Source organism: Protopterus annectens, chromosome 4.part0, assembly GCF_019279795.1.
Source record: "Protopterus annectens isolate FY-2018-M chromosome 4.part0, PAN1.0, whole genome shotgun sequence".
Classification (NCBI taxonomy): domain Eukaryota; kingdom Metazoa; phylum Chordata; order Ceratodontiformes; family Protopteridae; genus Protopterus; species Protopterus annectens.
In genome coordinates this window covers 467,198,129-467,220,870 of record NC_056733.1, presented here as the reverse complement: position 1 = coordinate 467,220,870, position 22,742 = coordinate 467,198,129, and the positions used below count along the sequence as shown (strand labels likewise).

At 41.8% G+C, this 22,742-nt stretch overlaps 1 protein-coding gene across 1 annotated transcript in view; it reads left to right on the top strand.

Moving 5' to 3' along the window:
• Positions 1-22,742, top strand: part of TRAFD1 (TRAF-type zinc finger domain containing 1) — a 1,071,672-nt gene that overhangs the window by 117,185 nt on the left and 931,745 nt on the right. The window contains exon 2 of the mRNA XM_044069751.1: positions 12,120-12,181. Coding sequence (XP_043925686.1) covers positions 12,138-12,181 — 44 coding nt within the window. The 5' untranslated portion in view covers positions 12,120-12,137. The remainder of the gene's footprint in view (positions 1-12,119; positions 12,182-22,742) is intronic.

Below are 22,742 nucleotides of genomic sequence, written 5' to 3'. Positions count from 1 at the left end.
GAACTCTGGTCCGCTAATGATTGGCAGTAGATTTTTACGTGCCGAATTGCCGGCCCTGACGCACAACCTTCAATGAAGGTACTCCCATTCATGCATGTCTCCACACAGAAGACGCTCTAACTGAGAATCGAGCAGAACAACGTCTTACTGTGAGGCGACAACGCTGCCGCAGCACCACCACCGCAGTTTTTTTTTTTTATATTTGATATGTTATATACCTTTAATTATATTTAATGAGTCACATGATATGAATTAGACTATAAACTATGCTGATAGCTTTGTGCAGTTTTCTGCCTGAAGAAGCCTTGAGAGGTGAAAGTATTTCTACTAGTGCATTGCCAATAAATTTTGTTTTTACTGAGCATCGTGGTGCTTGTCACTATTTTTATACAATTTGGACTTTTTTGAGTGACACTTGCTTTGTCTACGTGGTAAGAGCTCTTTTTGTTGTGCTCTACTCTCTCTCGGGGTGCCACACCCATCTGTGAAACCCCCTTGTGACATTTACAAAGCATTTAGTTCTCGCACGTTGGCGGAATGTAAGAATAAACATGCTTAAAGGTCTCCTTAAATCTCCTTTTGCGGAGACGATCTCTGAGGCGGAGGGCTCATCCCCTCCAAAGAAAGAACATAAAAAGAGGAGTAAATCCTTGCCCTCTTCTTCTCACAGTAGTGAATCCAAATTGACGGAGCCGAAAGCAAAAATCTCTAAATTGACACCAGCATCCTTGGCACCGGAGCCTCAAACCCCCACCACGGTGCCGTCTTTGGTTAAGGCACTTCAGCAGCCAACTGCAGTGCTGTTCTCGGCACCTATTCCTTAGACTCCAACTACAACACTGTTGTGAAAACAATACTGACTTCCTTTTCGGCACCAAAAATAGTCATTCCAACACTGGTCACTTCCCCCCTACCTATACGTCATGCTGGTCCTCTGACCTCTGTGACGAAAGGTGAAATAACCTTTTGGACCCGATATTCCCCTTCTGTGGATCCATTTTTTTTGGCCAACGATGCAGCCCTTTTTCTAGAGCATCCTATCTCCCTGTCTAGGATATCCAACCCGCTCCTCCAGGACCCTTTCGGAACTGGACGTAGTAAGACTTGTGGATCAACTCCTGGCAGCCAGAGGACTTCCAGTGCCTTCCAAGTCCTCCCTCCCACCTGGAGGCAAGGATTTTTCTCCACTGACTCATAGATACATTCCTCCTTTGACCTCACTGGAGGTATCTGAGCCTTTGAAACAGATGCCAACTCCAGTTCCTGCTTCTTCAGCTCCATTGGTAGACCTTACCATGGCTGCGGAGTCTACCCTTTGGCCATTGACTCACCCAGAGCCAAGCCATCCCCGGGATCGACAGTGGTCTGTCGGCACTGTGATCCCTAGTGTGACGTCTTTTTCCATGGCGCCATCTACTACAGTTCCGGTTGCTTTGACAGAACTGGGTCCTCTCATGGCTTCTTCCCTGGGAGTAGGTTCGTTTGAAGGCACTGTGATCCCTAGTGCGACATCTTTTTCCATGGTGCCATCTACTACAGTTCCGGTTGCTTTGACAGAACTGGGTCCTCTCATGGCTTCTTCCCTGGGAGTAGGTTCGTCGGAGTGGGGTGTGACCCTGGTCCCGAGGGTGTCTTTTTCAGTTCCGAGCTCCTATCCCTCTTCAGGCGGACCTGCTTTCCAGGTGATGGAGAGGCCACTTGCCTCTGCAGGCTCCCAGTTGTTCCCTTCGATACCGGAGACCCATATATACCTTTCTACTGAGCCACAGTTGCACAGCCGACTACTCAAGGACACCGGGCACGGGAACCTCAATTCATCCATCCACAAGGTACCCACTCTGCAGAGTCCTCAGGTGTCCCTGCCGAGGAGGTACCATGCAAGAGATCATGCAAGAGGAAGCATGTGGATTCCCTTGAACAATCCATCACCAAATGTACAGACTACAATAAAGGGGAAGGGTCCCCCATGGTCACCCACCTGAGGATGTCTCCTTTGGAGATGTATTGGAGATCCTGAAGCAGTGGGGGGGGACTTTTAAGTCCACCACCCCTTCCTCGGAGGAGTCTGTATTCTTGCTGGCTTTCCGTGCCCGGCCCTCTACTTCCTGGGCCTGGGTGACCCCACCTGTAGATGACCTAGTTCAGCTCATAGTGCAGCATGCCTGGAAAAGTCTTGATGCCATTGAACCTATTCCCTGGAGACCAGGCAAAATTCTTTCTCCTCCAGAGGGCGGCCCACAGTGGTCCAAAGGCCTGCCAGTAGATGCTAAGGTTGTGACAGCGGCCACTAAGAAAGAGCTCACTGAGGAGAGCTCTGCTGTCCATCCCCCTAACAGGGAGTCTCAGGTGATAGACTAGTGAAACAGAATGTACTCTTCAGTGACCTTTGCCATTCAGTCCCTGAACTATCTGGCACACTTTACCCGGCTTCAGTGAGACCTAATCTCAGATCTCTCAGAAACCCTTGCAGGAGCAGTTTCTGATGGGGTACATGACAAAGTTGCCTCACAACTTGCCACCCTGGAATCTGTCTCTAACTCCTCCTTGTGGTAGATTTTTCATTCTACCGAAGGGGCGGCTAGAGAAGCAGGTGCAAGCATTGTCACGAAACGATTTTGCGGATCCCTTTAAGTCTTCCTTCCTGAATCCCCCCCGTAGATTCCTTTTCTCTTTTTTGCCCTAAGGTAAAAGACACTTAGCCAGGTGTGAAAAGGACGGCAAGACCTTGTCTGCTGTAGGCGTATGTTTTTCCATCCCCCCAACAACCCTATTCTAGGAATCCGAGGAGTGGAAAGATGTGGTACAAGAAATCCCAGGGTCTTTTCCGCGACACACATGGTGAGTTTCCCCACAGGGCAGAGGGAGGAACTCAACTGCAAGATGCCCCTTCAGAGGCAGAGGGGGGGTCTGTGTAATCAGGGATCCAGAGATTCCTTCTCTGGACAAACCCTATCAGCACTCCTGAAGTGCAGCCTGATTGCTTACCTCTGGAAGTAGTTGGACGATTTTCTCTGCACCACCTTACCTGGCAAATGATAATCGGAGATCTTTGGGTGCAGACAATAATTGCCAGAGGTTACCACATCCCTTTCAACCTTTACCCAAGACCTCTAAAGCATATCCCCAACGTTCCACCCAAAGGGAAGTAGCAGCTCAAGAAATCCAAAAGCTGCTTCAAAAAAGGGCCATCCAAACAGTCCCACCAGACCACATAGGATCTGGATTCTACTTGAGGTTGTTTTTAGTGCCAAAAAAGACAGGGGACTGAAGGCCAATTCTGGACCTCAGCATCCTACACAAATTTGTCAAACAAATGAAATTCTGGATGGTCACTGTTCAGTCTATACTTCCTTTTCTGGAGAAAGACTATTGGATGTGCTCGATAGATCTTCAGGATGCGTATTATCACATAAAAATGGACAAATACTCCAGAAGATTCCTCCACTTCTGGCTGGGATCCAATCACTACCAATTCCGAGCGCTGCCCCTTGGTCTCTCTACGGCCCCCCAGAGTGTTCACCAAATGCATGGCAGTGGTAACGGCTCACTTGAGACTGCAAGGATTCCGGGTGTTTCCATATTTAGACGATTGGCTCCTTGCCGCCCCAACCAAGCATCTACTGGTTTCAGCCATTCATTACACTGTACAACTAGTGGAACACTTGGGGATAACCGTAAACAAAGACAAATGCAGTCCTTCTCAGAACTGGAGTTCATAGGAGCAAATTTCGATACTCAGTCTTGCCTAGTCACCCTTCCACTCCACAGCATGGAAAGACTCTGATCTCAACTCCGGGTGATACTCTGTCAGGACAAAGCTCCGGCTTGGGCAGTCCTCCAACTACTAGGGTCAATGGCAGCATCAATAACAAAAGTTTCACTGGCAGGACTACACATGACTCCTACAGTGGCTTTTGCTAATGCAGTGGTCTCTCCCTTTTTAATTTCTCCAAGTCTTTTGGGTTTCTAATACCATGACTGGAATGGACCCCATTCCTAAGTCAAAGTACAATTAAAGTTCATGAAATTAGTATGGTTTCACACTTTGATGTTAGCTAAAAGTGCTCTTTGGCTACGTACACACTGGTTTACTAAGTCCATTGAACATGTGGGAGAAACAGACATATGTAGGTTTTGTGAAACCGAATTGGAAACAGTCACACATCTGATTGCTGGTTGCAACTCTCTAACGGCAGATGGACTGTATACTGAAAGGCATAATAATGTGGCGAGATTGTTACACTGGAGATTGTGCAAACATTATGGTATCGAAGTGGCTGAAAAACACTGGAAACATGAGCCACAGAGAATCATAGAAAATGATGAAGTTTACATCACATGGGATCACCCAATACCAACAGTCCAAAAGATAGATGCTAGAAAACTGGATATAGTGGTCCACGAAAAGAAGGCAAAAAAAGTAGCATTGATCATTGAAATCGCCACACCTAGTGACTACAGTGTCTTGCGTACAGAGAGACACAAAGTCATAAAATACCTCGATCTGCAGGCAGAAACGAGAGCCATGTGGAAGAAAGATACCCAGACTGGTCTTATAAAAAAGAATTTACAAAGATCGGTTACCAATTCATGTAACACCGTATGAATTGCAAGAGGAGTCATTACTGGGCACATTGCGGGTGCTGCGTAGATGCTTTAATGAGAAGGCAAGAAATGTGGAAAAAAAATATAGTTGCAAGTATAGAAAACTTCTGGAAGAGCCTCATGTTGATCAAGAACAAATGCAGGAATGGTTAAGAAGAGGTGAATTTACATCAAGAAATGAAAGGTTAATACTGGCAGCCCAAAAGCCTTCTCATCTGGTCCTTCACCTTATATTCTTTCTTTTGTTTTTTAGCACATTCAGTTGCTGCCTGGTTTTTACCCACTTCTGGTTTTATTTCCATTCCTGCTTGATGTCGATATGCTTCTGCTAAATTAAGCAGAGATGTCATCTTAGATTTATTATCATGTTTCAAAACTTTCACCACATTTGGATCTTGAGGTCACTAGATATGTGTGAATTCCGATTGCAGATCCATACATGTAATCAATTTCAAGGAGGCCCGCCCATCCATCCTTCAGAGGAATATATAATCTTGGTATACACTGATTTTTATAAATCATTTGGTGAGCATGAAGCTTCCTTCTTGCTGTAATATCCAATCTATCCAGCACTTTTTGGGGCCAGTCAATCACTCCAAAACTATAAGTTAGGACAGGAAGAGCAAATTGATTTATAGCTTGGATCTTATTCCTAGGTGTCCATGCTGTATTCAGGATTAATTTAAGTCTTCTAAAGTACTCCTTACTAAGCTTTATTTGCATTTGTTCATGTTTTATTGCTGATCCTTCATCAATTCCCAAGTATTTATACACCCCCTCTTGCTGAAGTTCTTTTATATCACATTCTTGTCCCAAACTGATGCTTTCCTGTTGCTGCAATTTTCCCTTTTTAAAGGTTGCTTTTGCACATTTTATCAAGACCAAATGACATTCCAATATCATCTGAAAAGGTTTTGACAACCTGCAGCTGTGCTTTCAGCTCCTCATCTGATGAGCTATACAGTTTTAAATCATCAACAAAGAAAAGATGAGAAGTCATTAGATTTGGTTGTTTTCTAGAAGCCAAGTTATAGCCATGACCTAAGCTGTTACGTAAACAGCTTAATGGATTAATGGCAGGGCAAAATAGCAATGGTGACAGGGACTCGCCCTGGAATATCCCCCTTTGGCTTAATTGCAAAGTGGTCTGCCACTGTTTCATGGTTACTATAATGTAATCAATCAGTGTAGGATGTACCTTATACATTTCTAAGCACATGAATGTGGGATACTATCAAATGCTTTTTTATAGTCAATCCATGCCATACTTAGATTCTTCCCTTTCTTACAGTTCTCCACTATAACTTTATTTAACAACAAATGATCCTTTGTTCCATATGACTTTCTTTTATTTCTCTTTTGTTATACTGCCATAATTGAGTTTTCTTCTAAATGACTATAAACTCTGTTGGCTTCAGTCCCCATGTATAGTTTATACGTCGTTGGAAGACAAGGTATTGGTCTATATTTTTTAGGATAGCTTGCAGGTTCACTCTTAAGTAAGAGTATTGCTTTTCCTGTTAAGCAGTGCGGTGTCTGTTTGGGGTGTGCATATAAATAGTTCTTACTCATGGCTAAATCCTCGTGTAAAGAAGTTAATACTTTAAGCCAAAAGTTAGGTACTGTGTCTGGGGCTGGGGTTTTCCAATTAGAGGTTTTTCTCAACTTTGTTTCAATCTCTCTGTTATTTCATCCCATTTCATATCCTGTACCTTTAAACTTCTTATTCTTTCTTTTACTTCTACCATTTAGCATCTTTGTGTTCCACAGGATCTTCATAGATGCTTCTCTAAAGTATATCTACTTCCTCTTTTTTTCAGCGGTCTATCAATTCCTTTTACCTTATTTCCCAATTCTTTATAAAGCTTTTTTGTGCTTTTCCCTTCTATTTATCTTCGCGTCTCCTGAGTCTTCCTGCCTGTTTTGAAAGTTTTAGTTTATCTCCAATAGTGCATAATAGATCCTGGTCTGTTCTAATACTGCGCACTTCTTTTATCACATCTATCTTTCTTAATATTTGACTCATCCTATGTCCTTTCAAATCAGGATAACAGATCGGTGCAAACAAGATTTAATTTGGTGGGTGAAACCAGAAGAGCACCTGTGGAGTCGCCCTTTCTCCCCCCTCTCAGCTCAGAGCCATAATGACCATGGATGCCTCCTTGACTGGGTGGGGGAGCTTTTCCAAGAAAGGACAGTCCAAGGCACTTGGTCACCCTTGGAGGCCAACCTGCATATCATTGTTCTAGAATTGATGGCAGTGCTTCTAGCGTTGCAAGCATTTCAACCTGTTCTTCCTGCAGGAATGATTGCCATCCAGTCCGACAATGTCAGTAGTCTGGTACATCAACAAACACGGGGGAACCAAGTCCTACCCGTTGTGTCGAGAAGCCATGAGAATTTGGAAATGGACGATGGCTTCTAACCCCTTTCTGATAGCAATGCACATTCCCGGGGATTCTAACGTAATTGCAGACAAATTTGAGCAGATGCATTCTCCTGCCTCATGAGTGGTCCCTCAATCCTGTCATAGTGGCAGAGATTTTCAGTTGCTGGGGCCAGCCTTGCTGTGATCTGCTTGCATCCCCCGCAAATCACAAATGCAGCAGCTGCTTTGTCCCAAATACCCCATAGAGGGTCCCTAAGGGACGCTCTTGTGCACAGTTGGCCCACGGAACTTCTTTATGCTTATCCTCCCCTTCCTGTGATCTCAGTTATTAAAGAAGGCTCTTTGGTTGAAAAGCAGAATAATCCTCATTGCACCCTACCATCCCCGACAAATTTTGGCCTCATGCAGTACATCAACCATGGATTCTGGATCCAGCACAGGAGTTGCTGTCGCACCCACAGGGGTTGATACATCCAAACATATTGAGCCTCAAGCTGACAGCTTGATTCTTCCACTTCCACTAATTGCCAGGCAAAGCAATCTATCCTCCCCTGTCCGCCACATTCTTCTGGCTTCCCATAAACCATCCACCAGGAAATTTTATCTAAGCAGGTGGAAAAGATTCATAATTTGGTCTCGTGAAAAGGGAGTGAACCTCTTTTCAGCTCCACTTTATATGCTGCTAGATTACTTATCTAATCTCCTTCATCCAGGCACTGCAGCTTCATCTGTTCAAGTACACTTGGTGGCAATCTCCAATTTCCATGATGGTTTTAAGGACTCTTCCTTGATTTCACACTGCCTCTGTAAAACCTTTGAAAGGTATTGCATTAGGCCCCCCTTCAAACAGCAGATCGAGCCCTGGAGTTTGACATTAGTTCTACCATCCTTCACTCGTTCCCCCCTTTGAATCTGCTGCCAATTGCGATCTGAAATTCGTATCCTGGAAAACTTTGTTCTTCGTGGCCATTACCTTAGCAAGTCGAATTTGAGTTGCAAGCTCTGTGCATAAAACATCCTTGCCTTGCATAGTGTTCCATAAGGACAGAGTATCATGCTGGACAAACCCCTCCTTTTTACCCAAAGTTATTTCTGACTTGGCTATTAATCAAACGATCAGTCTACCAGTTTTCTTCCCATATTTTTCTAACAAAGGAGAATATTCACTACATTTGCTTGACATGCCTAGACAATTGCGTTTTTATCTTGACAGAAATAAGTCTTTACAAAAATCTGACCAGTTTGTGTCATTCTCAGGACCAAGAATGGGGAGACCCGTTTCCTAAGTTACTTTGAATGGTTGAGCGATTGCATTTGCTTTATTTATCAGTGGAACAAAGCTCCCCTACCATCTAAAGTCAAAGCACATTCAACCAGATCAGCCTCAACATGTGTTGCTTTCCATGCAAGAGCTTCTATGGATGACATTTGTGCAGCAGTAACATGGTGTGTACCCCTCATACCTTTTATCACTTATTACAAATTGGATATGGTCTCCAGGGAGAGAGCTTCCTTTGCTTCAATGGTACTCGGAATATTCTTCCACCTCCCAGGAAACAAAGTCGCTAGGGACTCTGTCCCATCAGTAAGGAATGAATGAAGATTGCCCCATCAGTAAGGAATGAATGAAGATTAACATCAGATAAAGAAATTATGTTCTTACCATAATGTTCCATCTGTGTTGTTGATCTTCATTCATTCATTCATTACAACCCACTCGCCACCCCCTTCCGAAAGACTCCTGGAGGTTTAGATATGTTCCTAGCATATGGTAGGAAAGTTGCTCAGATAAAGCCTCTGCTTTCTTTCTTCCTTCAGGCCAAACTCAGTCTGAGCTAATGTAGAGAGGGGCACTATGGGTAAAAGCTTAGCTCGAGCGTTTTTTGGCTGCTGCAAGCTTGTTATAACTGCCGATTTGGTTCCAAGGACGGAACAGACACCCATCAGTAATGAATGAATGAAGATCAACAACAACAGATGGAATGTTATGGTAAGAACATAACAACTTTTTTTCCTCTCAACAGCTGACTCCTTCCTTCAGCATCTGGGCTACTAATTTTGCCCTTGTTAGCTGGGTATAGTCAGAGCATTATCCCTCTACTTCATAGAGCTGGATTACTAATTAGCATTTTATATTAATACAAGCTTATTCGTGTTTGCTACTTTCATCTGCTTACTTTTAAAACATTATTTTTTCCCATCTGGTTAATTTTTCTGTCCTCCCACCAACTGTTTTGGCTTCCTAATGGCGCATTTGACCATTGTCCTTCCCTAGTGGGACACCACCATATACCCTACAACCTTGGGTCCTAGCTTCAGTCAACCCAGTTTGGGGTCACACCTTTAAATCTAGACCCAGATTGCCCTCCGACCAGGGGAACTACAGGGTAGTCCTAATGTGTATCCATATCCAGTACTTCAAAGGGAGATTTTTTTCCTTTTATGCCAGAAGTCCCTTCCCATTCACTTTCAATGTGCAAACCACCATGATATAGCTTGCAGTGCCGTCCAGTGAACATCTGCATGTGCTTCCCACCTACACTGCAGGTATGCTGCTTGGCAACACAAATAGATGTTGTGGCACCAAGACTGTTAAGCTTGAACTCCCGCAGGTTTCAGCAGTACCCATGGATTTTACCCAGTCCTTTCCATTGACATAATTAGACTAACCAGCTGTTTCATTGCCTGTACTAGTGGCTGTTAATAGAGATTTCATTCTCTGTGTTATAGTCAGTTGTTTATCCCTCTGTACTGTAGAGCTGAGTGCTTGACTAGCTAGTTGACTTTCTTTCCTTAAATGTGCTTATTAAATCATTTAGTCCATCTTATCATAATAGGCACACACAGTTCTAATTTATTCTCTGTATTTTAATCATTTGGTTTTGAAATTCTGCTATACCACCAAGATGTGTCAGTGGTAGCATTCTTTTAGTAATATATTAAGCTTTCATACCAGATGTTCTTCATACCACATTGCTGCAGTCCTAACACTTGGGTAGTCCGCTGTCCCAGTCGGCCCGAATACCAAAGTATATGGCTGACGTCGGTCATGGCGCATTAATCTGACGTCAGGACGTCAGGGTACAAATGCGCATGACCGACGTCATATCCTCAGTCTTTTCTTGCCCCAGATGTCAGAAGACCCTATAAAGATAAGACTAAAACCAAAAACACCACACACTCCTGCACCAAATATATATATAATATATACAAATTTACAAGAGTATAACCCCATCCACACAATCACCCCTGAACACAGAGGGGAAGGAGGGAGGGTAAATTGGACTGCATCTTGCAGTAATAAAGTCTCTCCCTGGGATTCCAAAGAAATTTCTGGCTGAACCCCTGGCTCCACCGAGCTCTCTAAAGAACCGACGTCCGGTACGGACGGTTCTTCCAGCCTAGGCTTTGCTGTTTTGTCCTTGCGCTTTTTTGATGAAGCGGGCGTCGGAGCATCCGACGGCATTTTATAATTACACCGCTTCCCAAAAACTAACCTGGCACAATCTGATCTTCTCTTTATAGTGCGTTTGTTAAATCTAGCACAAGAGCGACAGCCAACCACGTCGTGCTCAGGCCCTAAGCAAGGTATACACAAGGTATGGTAATCCCTATGAGGTATCTGTTTCCCACAAGAAATACAGTTATTCACTTTTTCTGACATCCGGTAAAATACTGAGGCAAGAAAAAAACAAAAACAAAATATTCCCCAACGGGGTACTTAGCCAACTTGGATTCGGTCTGAAACTCCGACTTCGGAAAATCTCAGAACGCCAACCTGCACTTGCAAAACTGCTTCTGCATCGGACTCTAAATCTAGGGCTGGTTTTGCCACGGCTATTTTGCAGGGCATGTTGTCAGCTCCTGCTTCCTTATGATTTGCCAGCCTCCCTTACCTCTGCTTTGGGATTCTACCCAAGTGTTAGGACTGCAGCAATGTGGTATGAAGAACATAGTACAGTTTTGTACCTACCATAAATGTAGATGTTCGAAGATCCACATTGCTGCAGTCCAATTTACCCTCCCTCCTTCCCCTCTGTGTTCAGGGGTGATTGTGTGGATGGGGTTATACTCTTGTAAATTTGTATATATTGTATATATATTTGGTGCAGGAGTGTGTGGTGTTTTTGGTTTTAGCCTTATCTTTATAGGGTCTTCTGACATCTGGGGCAAGAAAAGACTGAGGATATGACGTCGGTCATGCGCATTTGTACCCTGACGTCCTGACGTCAGATTAATGCGCCATGACCGACGTCAGCCATATACTTTGGTATTCGGGCCGACTGGGACAGCGGACTACCCAAGTGTTAGGACTGCAGCAATGTGGATCTTCGAACATCTACATTTATGGTAGGTACAAAACTGTACTTTTTCTTATAATAGGATATGTTGGGATTTTTCTGAAATGCCTTGTTTTCAGCTCTACCTGAAGTCTCATAGTAAGAAGTGCTGCAAAGTTTCATGTTGATTTTTTAACACTGGAAGTAAGACTATAACTTGTATAATATTCATTTTACTTGAAATTGTTTTCATAGTTATTTTTGCATAGCAAAAGATGACTGGAGTGTGTCATTTTTGGTTTCAGTCTGAATTTTTTTCCATTTCAAAAGTTTATTTTCCAGTCTGTGTTAAATTAATTCTAGCCTAAAGGTTTGCTTTTTCCACTAGTCTGGATCCCTGCATGACTGCACTGAAGACTGAATGTACACACATCACCGTACAGCTTATTTGCCAGTCTTCATTGCAGTTTTGTGACTGCATATCTCGAATTTGTGAAATGTTTAGATTTTATTTGCCCCAAATTCTTCACTTGCAGACATTTTGGCTTTTCACACTTGGCAGCATATATGTTTCTCACTTTTTGCATTTTGTAGAGTATTAAATGCTGGCACAGCAACTAACAGAATGCCGGATTCTTTTCTACTTTCAAGTACATTCTGAATGACAGAATGCCGCATTTTTCTTTTCTCAGTGGTGTACTTTCATTGTCAACTGGAAAAAGTGCATTTCATTTAATTATACAGAATTAGAAAAGTACAGTTTAGTAGGTAAAACCACAGACTGAGTTCTTCACATGGCAGTCGGTGTTGTGTATCACTTAATTGTTGAATTTCCTTGATTTCAGTTTAACTTCAAAAAGAAAATGTCATCAAGCACAGAAAACGAAGTACAGCTCTGTGGCAACTGGTAAGATTACATTGAAAGAGAAATTAATTTGTTTCCTTACTTTATTTTTACATTTAACCATTGTGAAATTCTTGGATTCACAGTGTGTGACTGCTAAATACTAGTAAACTTTTTTTTATAAGTCAACTATAAAAGTGGACCTGAAAATCACAATTATCTAACTTTTTTCCTGTGTATGGTTATGAAGGGATTTTTTTCTGTTTTCTGAATTAATGTTTCTCCTTAAATTGCATTTTTTATATGTATCTGTGTGCGTTTCAATTAACTGATAAAATGAGTATTTCAAAGTGATTGAAATGTTGTTCCTCTCCTCCTGTAAACTGGTAAATGCTTATCTATGCTATTTCAAGATGATGGCAATTAAAAGATTTGAACAGCCATCACCCATATAAAGTTCTCATCTTAGAATTTACTAGAAACAGTTATGTATTTCAAAAGATGTAGGAATTGGGGGATCTGAACAGTTTTCATTTGTGTGGGTCTTGTCTAGCTGTTTTTGTATTTGTAAAACAGATAAGGGAACTGGTTTGAGGACTCTTTTCAGCTGTGGCATTGGCATAAATGGACAATTTTGCACATTTACATTAATAAAGAAATAAAACAATAGACTGTACTCCTGGATCAAGAGACATTTGTAACAAATAACTAGAGAACTGTGACATTAATTACCAATTTCATAGTGAACAAACAGCAAGATATTTGGACTTGGCAATGGCTAATTTTATTTTTATATGTAGCAATAAAAAGGTGATAGGATCTATTGTAGCATCAAATTAACACTCTAGACAGTATAGATTAATTAGCCCTGCAAAAGAAATTGGGACTAATTGACATGCTAGTTGTCATGAAGGTCCTCTTCCAGAATTCTGCAGAAACCTTCACATAGCTCAGAAATATGAGTAGAATACAGACAGTAATATCCTTTAGAAATGTTATACTGTATGTGTCTGCTGATGGCTGGCACAATTGATGGGAGAATGCAGATGCACTTTTCTCTTCTTGTTTGGAAATGAGAAGATAATTTTCATCAGCTGGTTCATGCAACAGTTTTTTAACCTTTAAAAGTGCTAGTACTGAGCAGTTGTGGTATGGTTCTTTCTCCCGATCCTGTGAAAATGTAAAATGAAGTGTGTTTTTTTAGCTTGTTTTAATACATTACCCGGTTTCTTAATTATAAGTCTGGGAGCTGACTGGGGGGAAATAAATATCTTGGAAATTTAATGACTTCTTGCATTTTAAAGTTATCAGGGATGCAACTCATCAAAACTGAGTTTTTAAAAAATAAATTTCTGTCTTTTATTCTAGTTTGTTTGACCTGTAGTTTTATATATGTTGGGATTGTAGCCCCCCCCCCCCCCCCACACACACACACACTAGAAAACCACCTTTTAAGAACTCGTAGGTTTGATGAGTTTTGACCTTGTATTTTCAGATGATGACCTAACAAATCAGCAAGGGATGATCTTTGCAGCAAGCCTGAAAAGTGACTTTGTGGTCTAAATAAGGAATTCATATGCTGTCAAAAGTCAGACCTTTGCATATGCTACTATGGAGTTTTCTACTTCTGCTGTGAAAATAGAAAAAAGTGTATAAGAAACTGATGGAAATTAATTCACACTTTGAAGAACATCTCCCTAGAAAACAGTAAGACTGCCTGAAACCAGCTCCTTTGGCGTAGATGGAAAATTCTTGACTGTGACCCAAGTTCAGTTAGCAGAGTGGGAGCCTGCTGAAACTGGTAAGGGGAAGGAGAAGAAGTGACATGACTTGACTTGGATCGTCCCTCCTCAGATGGAAGGTGGGAGTGGATGAACTTCTGTGGTACATATTCTTAAGGTTGAATCCCCAGTGAGCACCAGAGTTCCCACGAGAGTGCTGGCTTCCATGGGCAGCATGCCTGTCTTGAGAGGTTATTAAACTTGCAGAAAAGAGTTACAGTCTTGCTGATGCCCACTGTGCAATCCTTAAGCATGTTGCAGTGCATGTTCAGTGGAGTGAGGACCATAGAAAAAAGGCAAAAAAAAAACTGATCAGTGTTTAAGTGACGGCCCCAGTTGATTATTTTTTGTCATGGTTGTTGTTGTGTCTTTCGGCTTATCCCGGTTAGGGTTCGCCACAGCGGAACTCCGGTCCGCTAATGCTTGGTAGTGGATTTTTACGTGCCGAGTTACCAGCCCTGACGCACAACCTTCAACGAAGGCACGCCCATTCACGCATGCCTCCACATAGAAGATGCTCTAAGAATCGAACGGGACAACATCTTGCTGTGAGGCGACAGCGCTACCGCAGTGGGGAAAATAGGCCATTTGACATGCTGAGGATCTGATAGTCAGGAGACAGCAGGGGCAAAAATATGAGGAAAAAAGATACTGCCTTGAAATGAAGCACGTACCTTTAGTCATTCATATGCTAGCTGTAGAATCCGCAGAGCATACCTTTAGCCTCAAGTTCAGTCATGCAGTTTTTTTTAAGGAACTGCAAGAGAAGAGGACTGTGTAAGCAGGGAAAATCTCTGGTTTACAGGGGTCACAGAAGGAGTTAATGGAATAATTGTGCTGCATACATGAAAGTTGCCCTTGTCAGATAAACTAGTGTCGCAGCTGTGAATCTGAGAATTGAAAGAGTGGCTAGAATTTTTGTCGTGGAGACTTCTGGTATGCCACTCCTGAAATGAACATTGACTACCGCTTCCCTCCCTAAGAAAATAAGTGAAATATTTGTCCAGTCAGCAGGCAAGAGAAGGCAGTAATATACCTGAAAAAGTCTAGACACTTGAGTAATTTTAATGAATGTCGAAGTCCAAAAAAAAAAAAAAACAAATATAGGAAGACAGCAGAGAAGTCCTCAGAGAGATGCGTGGAGATTGCCTAGGGGAAGAGAGCCTGAGCAATCCAGAGAGGATACTGTGGTGCTTTTGGGACTCTTACAAGAAATGAAGCAAATATTAAGAGTGTAGCAACCTAGGAAAGGAAGTAGGATGAAATGAATAATGTGTACAGTAAACATGCCACGATAATCCATACCTTGGCCAATGAAAACAGAGTTGAAGGTGTGGTAGAAGACCGCAGAACAAGTCTGGATTTTTGTGAAAGTAAACTGATCGATGGAGAGGCTCGTGCAAGGAGAAAAAATGTTCAGCTGAATGGAGTACCAGAGCTAAATAAGGGAGCCTGCATCACATTGGTGAAGAGACTCTTGGAAAAATGGGCATACATCCAGCAACTGGAGTTGGACATCAAAAGGGTGAGTCAGACACCCTGGCAACCACAACATAATGGACAGAGGAGATCCATGGATACTGAAGTACTGTTTGGTACTTGTCTTCTGAGGGAAAAGTTTGTTTGCAGCTGTCTGGAAGCCTGATAGTGTTGCAAGAGAATGCTACTAGGGTGATATGCATCTCTGCAGGCAAAAAGGAATAAAGTGGCGGCTCCTATACCAAACTCAGTACAAGTTTTTCTGCTAGGTCTGTGAGGACCTTTGGGGATCCAGTCAAGGTACTAGCCGTACTACAACAGTTTATAATTGTACTGCAAGGGAAAGTTACCTAAAAGCAGGTCAGGGAAATGGTGAGTTGAGGCAAGAAGATGGAGGACGAGGCAGAAACCTAGAAGGATTAGGGGGCTGTTTCCAGTGTTTCTGTCATTTGGTTCTTAAGGAAAATACTGAAATTTTAAGGGCAGCAAGAGATAAAATATGCAAAGAAAATAAGGTGGAATAGTTCCCAAATAGGAAGTTAATGGACTGAGTGCAAAAGTAGATGGGACCAGTAATGTATATTTTTTTTAATGGGCTTCCTTCTATTTTGTATTGTAATGGAGAGACATAAGCTGTTCCCTGTTCAGAGTGTGGAAGACAGGTACAAACGTAGCTGGCAATGAACATGCTTTTGAGGGTAGCTGCTAAGATGAAATGTAAGAGAAGCAGGAAGTGACTGTAAGTAATAAAAATATAAAAAGGAAGAGAGACTGTTGTACTTCTAAATGTTTGAAAGATGAGGGCACTGAAGTATGTCTAAAGTATGTATGAGGTATATGTGACAAGTCCAATGGATTGTAATGAAAGCCTGTATAATGTCTTACATCTGTACAGGAGAAAAGTTTAAATGTAAAAAGTTAAGCTTGAAGAGGTTAACTATAATATTAATATATTTATGTAATTTAAATGTCTGTGTTTTGAACTGATGATGAATTCCAAGAATGCAGAGTGCTGCCAATGTGCAATATCTGATTGAAATGTCAGAAGGGAAATCTGTTAAGTATAGATGAACCAAAGAGTACATAGTTAGTCAGGTGCGAGAAGTTAACCTGATCAAAAGGCAAAAGTTGATCTTTCAGTTAAAATATAAATACATTGATCCGGATTGACCAATAGTGGCTTGTGTTGGGGAAGTTGCAGAAGAATTTGAAAGATGTTTGTGGTCGTATTATGGAGCAAGTCATCTATATATATAGTACACTAGATGCAACCAGGTCTGGGGAAGGAGTGGCGGGTACAACTTGCCATCATGCATGATTAAGATGAAAGATTGATCTGGAGCGAAAATGTTTTCCCCCCATAATGCCAAACAAAGAACAGGAGACTTCATGTATATTATGGACTGACTCTGACTAATTCATTGGCTAACTTCTTGTGGGAGATGCTGAAGTATTTAAAACAGGTTATTATAATGGTATTGAGCATGCCAGCCACACCTAACACATGTGACACTGCTAGACCTCTGAAAGGAAAAGAGACCATAAATTATGTTGTGCACAATAAAAATTCAAATAAAGGTGTGATTTGGAATGCTATATAGAGATTAAAATTGTATCACCCAGTGCCTGGAAAAGAACAAAACTGTAGATGTTGATTATGGACTTGCATAATAACTGAGAGAGTGAAATGAGTAGAAATTAACCCAAAGCCAGATGTTTAAATAGTTAAATGTATAAAGGTTAGCCAAGGGCAGATGTTTAGCGTAAGATGAAGAGTAAACTAAAGGCATGTATCTAGATTTGTGGAAGACAGTTTTTCAAAGGGTATGTGAATGGTGCGACTGTTAAGTTGAAGGAAATGGAAAGAATATAGGGTAGTGACTAAAAAGTTATCTAAAAGGGGAGGGAAAAGGAATGTCTGAAATAGAATAAAGAACTTCATGATATAATAGAGGGAAGGGAAAGTGAGATTACAGCCAACTACAGCAAGCCGTGGCTAGAGAGGGACACCAGGGGAATGACAAAGGAGAATCACAAGCACCAACCTTGGAAAGAGATGCTTGTAAATATGTACATCTTTGGTATGACACTTTGGCAAAATGGACAGAGGAGAAAGATAAGGGGAATGATATGGAGGGTAAAAAAACAAAAAGACATACTTTAGGATAGAAAAGTAGGAGAGGGTAGTTGTGAGGAAGGGACATGTATTGGAAAAGAAAGGAGCAGATTGACATGGAGGGTCATCATTATTGGTCCTTCTTTTTTCATTTCCTATTTGAGATTGGTCATCTCATCTGGAGATGTCGTGTCAACTGTCGCCATTTTTCTCAATTCAGTGCCACTGTCCTACCTTAGACAGTCATGGCTGTGATTTTCACAGGTCTTTTCTCGCACACTCCATCCATCTCTTTTCCACATGCCCACGTTTCCTCTTGTCTTTCTGTCTGGCCCAAATCTTGTTCACCAGATTCTTTTGCTTCTCTGTACATGTGCCTGAACCACCATAATCTGTCTTTCACCTTCTGTGCAATTGGAGCTACGGCTTCTGAATTGATGTCCTCATTTCATCTTAAGTCCCATAGTGTGCATCCTACCACTCCTCTCAGGCACTTCATCTCCATCACCTCTAGCTTCCTCAACTGTTTTGCCTTTTCCCTTTACCACCCAAGTATATGTACCATACAGTAGTACCGGTCACACCTCTGTTTTGTACACTTTACATTTCAGCTTCTTTGGCATTCTTCTGTCATACATAACTTTTGACACTCTGCCAATTAGCTGCATTCCCTTTGATTCTGTCCCTGACCTCATTCAGACTTCACTTCTTTTCAACCATCCCTCCCTGACAATTGAAGCTGTTTACCTGTTCCACTATTTTCCCTTCTATCTCAATTTTCAGCCACCTCTGATTCCCCCGTTTGCTGCCATTACAACAGACTTACCTGTACTCAGTTTAATCCCAAGTGTCTTCAGTTTTGCATTCTATTCCCCTATCCTTTGCTGAAGTTCTTGCTCAGTGTCGGTCTGTAATGCCACATCATGTACATACAGCAACTTTGTTAATCCCCCCCCCCCCCAATCCGTTTGCTTATGTAACCAGCATGAACAGTAGTGAGCTCCGAGCTGAACCCTGATGCACACCCACTCCCACTAGGAATCTCACTGTAAGACTGAGCACTGTCCTTACTTGAGCCCCTGGGTCCTTGTGCATAGCCTGCACTAATTCTGCCAATGTTTCTGGGACTTCAAACCACCACAGGACTGCCCAAATTGGGTTTCTTGGGACATTGTCCTGTGCTTCCTCCAAGTTTAGGAATACCCAGTTGGATTCTTAGCTGAACTCTGTTCAGCTATGTCTTACTGCAAACATTGGGTCAAGTGAGCTGCATTTGATTTGAATTTAAACTGCTCATCTCTCGTCTTACTTTCTTCTACTCTGCTTATTCATCAGTAATCCTGTCCAGAACTTTCATGCATTGTGATAGGAGTCTGATACCTTGGTAATGCCCACAGCTGTGGATGTCACCTTTGTTCGTGTACCCTGGTACTAGTATACTTATTCTCCACTCATCTGGGATATGCCTTTTGCCTACATACTGCTGTGAGTACCCTAATAAGCCATTTCTCCCCTATCTCAACCAACATCTTGATCATATCTGCTGTGACCTCTTCTGAGCCTGCTGCTTTCCCTGATTTCATTTTCCTTAATGCTGCTCTTCTAGAGTGGGATCCTCCTCCTCTTTTGTCATAGTTTGTGCCTGGGGGCAGTATAGCTTCTGTGGGGTTTTCTTCATTCAGAAGCTACTGGAGAAAGTCCTTCCATCTGTCTTTGATTTCCTGTGGGCTGGTGAGCAGGTTGTTGCTGGTATTTGTTGTAAAGGGTGGCTGACTGTCTACTTTATATTTCTGTTTTTTCCTTGCAATCTGATGGTTTTTGTACCTTCTATCAAGTCCCTCTTATGCCTTATTCTTTTCTATTACAACTACTCTCTTGGCGTGTTTGTTAGCCAACTTGTATTTCTTCTTTCCTGCACTTCTCCTTCCATTTGACGACTTGGACTTCTGCATTCCACCACCAACTTTTCTTATGCATTTTATTTCCACCTGTAGTCCTTACACATGTGTTTTTGAGACACTGCCATTCAACTCTCCCTATTTCCTCTTCTTCCTGAGGTGCTAGAGCCCCGAGCAATTCCTAGTGCCTAACCTTCATCTTTGCTGACCACTGCTAGCAATTGTGACAAGCAGTGGCTTATGCTGTGGGCCAGCTGTTTCACTGTAGATAACTTTGCACTCAGATTCCACCCCATTGTTCTTGCCTTACTAGTAGGAAGTCTGAGTTTGTAACCATTTCTCTTGCTGGACCATGTGTTGGCCACAAAGTCTTTTTTTCAGACAGAGGTCTAGAGTGATATCTCCTTTATTCCAGTTACCCCACTTATGTGGACCCAGGCAGTCTTCATATTCTGTTCTGTCTGTCCCAATATGTGCATTTAAGTCACCTGTTATCAACACCAATTCATATTGTCTTGCTTGACCTAGTAGGTCCTGCATCTGCTGTTTGAATGTACATTTTTCTCACTCACAACCTTGCTGTGAGGAATAAGCTGAGATTATTAATACTGCCCTATCAGTACACTGGAGTCTGATTGCCATGTGTCTGTAACTAATGCTGATGACATCCCTCACTGTCTTCTGAAGCCTCTCCTATGTCACAATTCCCACATTTCTAGCCTGTCCTCCTGAGTGATAGACTCCGAATCCCAAGCCACATGGTTGTGTAGCACTACCCTTCCATTTTGTCTCTTGGGTAAGTAGGCTGGCGCAGCCTCTTCCCTACCATTATGTCATCCATTTCCAAGTTCCATCCTGTCAGCCAACCTACACAGAGTTTAGCAACTCTTAGTTAATGTTTGGGAGGTTAATTTCTTTTTTATATCTAACTTTCACTCAGCAGAGCTATCCCAGGTAACCCATGCTAGGCAACTGGACACTGGCTGGCCAGTAACTTGAGCAAGGTCTACTGGGGTTTATGGCAGGTCCACACTGGCCAGTAGAGGCACGTACACCCCTCCCACCATTATATTATTATTGGTATTGGTTGGAGTAGGTTGGGTACTCAGCATAGTTATCACCTACAAATACCCATGCCCATTTGGCGACATTATCACCTAGAGACTATTCTTGCTCCATTGAGAGGATAGCCCTGACATGACTTGCAGTCTCTGATCTGTGTTCTCCTATCTTGAGGGTACTTCCCACGACAGTTGATACTCAGAGCAGTTGGTTTATACAGCTGTTCTCACAGCCTCATTCTTAGTTGAGTTTGTAATGCAGTTGCTCAGTATATTTTTTGGGAAGTGGAAGGAACCCCATGGAGATGCAAGGAGAACATGCAAAATTCCATACAGATGTTGGCTGGAGATCAGAATCAAACCTTGTGCATGAGAGGTGAAGATCTTAACCATTATGCCACTTGGTAAGTCAGTATGACAGGGATATACCTGCAAAAAATCTGGTCATGTTGATGGAATGGCAGTGGATTGACTAGTCCAGTAAAAATAGGTATGGTATTCCAACATATTAAGAAAAGGAAGTGGGATTGTTTTTTTTTGTTTTGTTTTTTTTTAGTGAAGATCCGTTTCTGAATCAGTAAACGTAAGTAGCTATAACTAGGGCAGAATGTAAAGTTATGGATTTTAAGTTCCAGGACAGTAGAAGTACTAGCAAAAATTAAAAAAAATGCAGGTAGAGGTAGAAGAGTGATGGAAACGAATACTTTGCTGCATTCAAAGGATGTTTGCTGGGAAGGTGAATAACAGTGCTAGATGTCGGTTTACCTCCAAAGGCAACAACACCCATGTTAAGAAATGCCAACAAGATTGGGGTATAATGACTAAACAAGAGGTCTGTGGAGGACTAAGGACAAGGAAAGTAACACTGGAGGGCTGATGCTTGCAAAATTACATGAAAATATTAGAGATGAGAGATGTTGCAGGTTAAAATGAATAGAAAATATGAGGAAGGATTTGCATTTTATTCTTAATATGATGAGTGGTCAAGGATAGGCAAAGGATGTATAAGCCGAGGATGAAGGGAAACTAGGAGGAATGCATACAGAAGCTATTTAGATCTCATGGCATAATTTTTCCTAAGTATAAAGTGATTTTGGCTCCCAAGAGGACCTACCTTGACACTGGAAGTTCCCTAGTTATTTGAGAATAAAATGAATAAAGAATGGATGTGAAAGACCTTAAGGAATCAACTAGATGCAAAACTATGGATGGATAATCAGAGAAAGGGCCAGAAAGAGGTAAAGGGAGATGAAACAACTCTTACAAGAGCAGGTAAACTGAAGATGTGATACATGAGGATGGCTGCTGAGAAACTTTACTTTGGTGACTTGCCTGAGGCCAATAAGGCATTAATGGAGCATGCAAGAAAACAAAAAATAGAACTTTTTTTTTAAAGAAAATGGATGTTTGGAAGGAATAGAAGATGTAATTATAAGTGAAAATTATAATGTGTGAATAAATAAATGTATTGAAGTAAAGTGCATGTTCAACTGTGAAGTATGCAGAGGTAAGTCAAACGTGAGGTGGGAGGTCTTAACAGTAAAGTAGGAAAATTATTTTTTCAACTGTGATGCATTAGGGGGTTTATACTGTAACAAGATAAAAAACTATATATGGTTGTGATCTTGGACTGCTAAGGGGGAAGAGGTTGCAGTGAACTAGATCATAAGTATGCATTTAAATTGTGCTAGTTCCCCTGGTGGCATGCATACATGTAGAAGTGTACACCAAAATTATGTGTTATTTTTCTAGCATTTAAGAAGAGCTGTGTCATGCAATTGCAGAAACATTTGCTGGTCTTTCTCTACCAGCAGTTACAGATGCTGTCTACAGGCACAGGCAATAATCAGGAAATGTTTGAATGGTGAACTTTGAGGTACCTTTATGTGGAAACCCTAAAAACTAGTACTTAAAGGGGAAACAATAAGCAGTGCCGTGAAAATAAAAGACTGATGCATCAAAGGGAATACAATCAGATTCAGTCCTAGTAACCTCAGTCTGTTCAGTGTAAAATCTTTTCATTTAATGATGGCCAGGACACTTTTTTTCTTTGGGTTAGAAATCTGTTAACTAGGAGTATGAACGTTTTTCGCACTAGGGAGGGAAGTTGATGGGTTAAGAATGAACGGTTTTAGTGCAAGATCAGGCACTTGCTTTAATAAGCGTTTTCTGCATGATTATGTCTAACCTTTAAAATGGGCAAAGCCTGTGGGTGTGGTTGTCTATTTGGGGCATCTGCCCAGATATGGAAGAGTATTTTCTATTTTTTTGAAAGCATATGTATTGTGA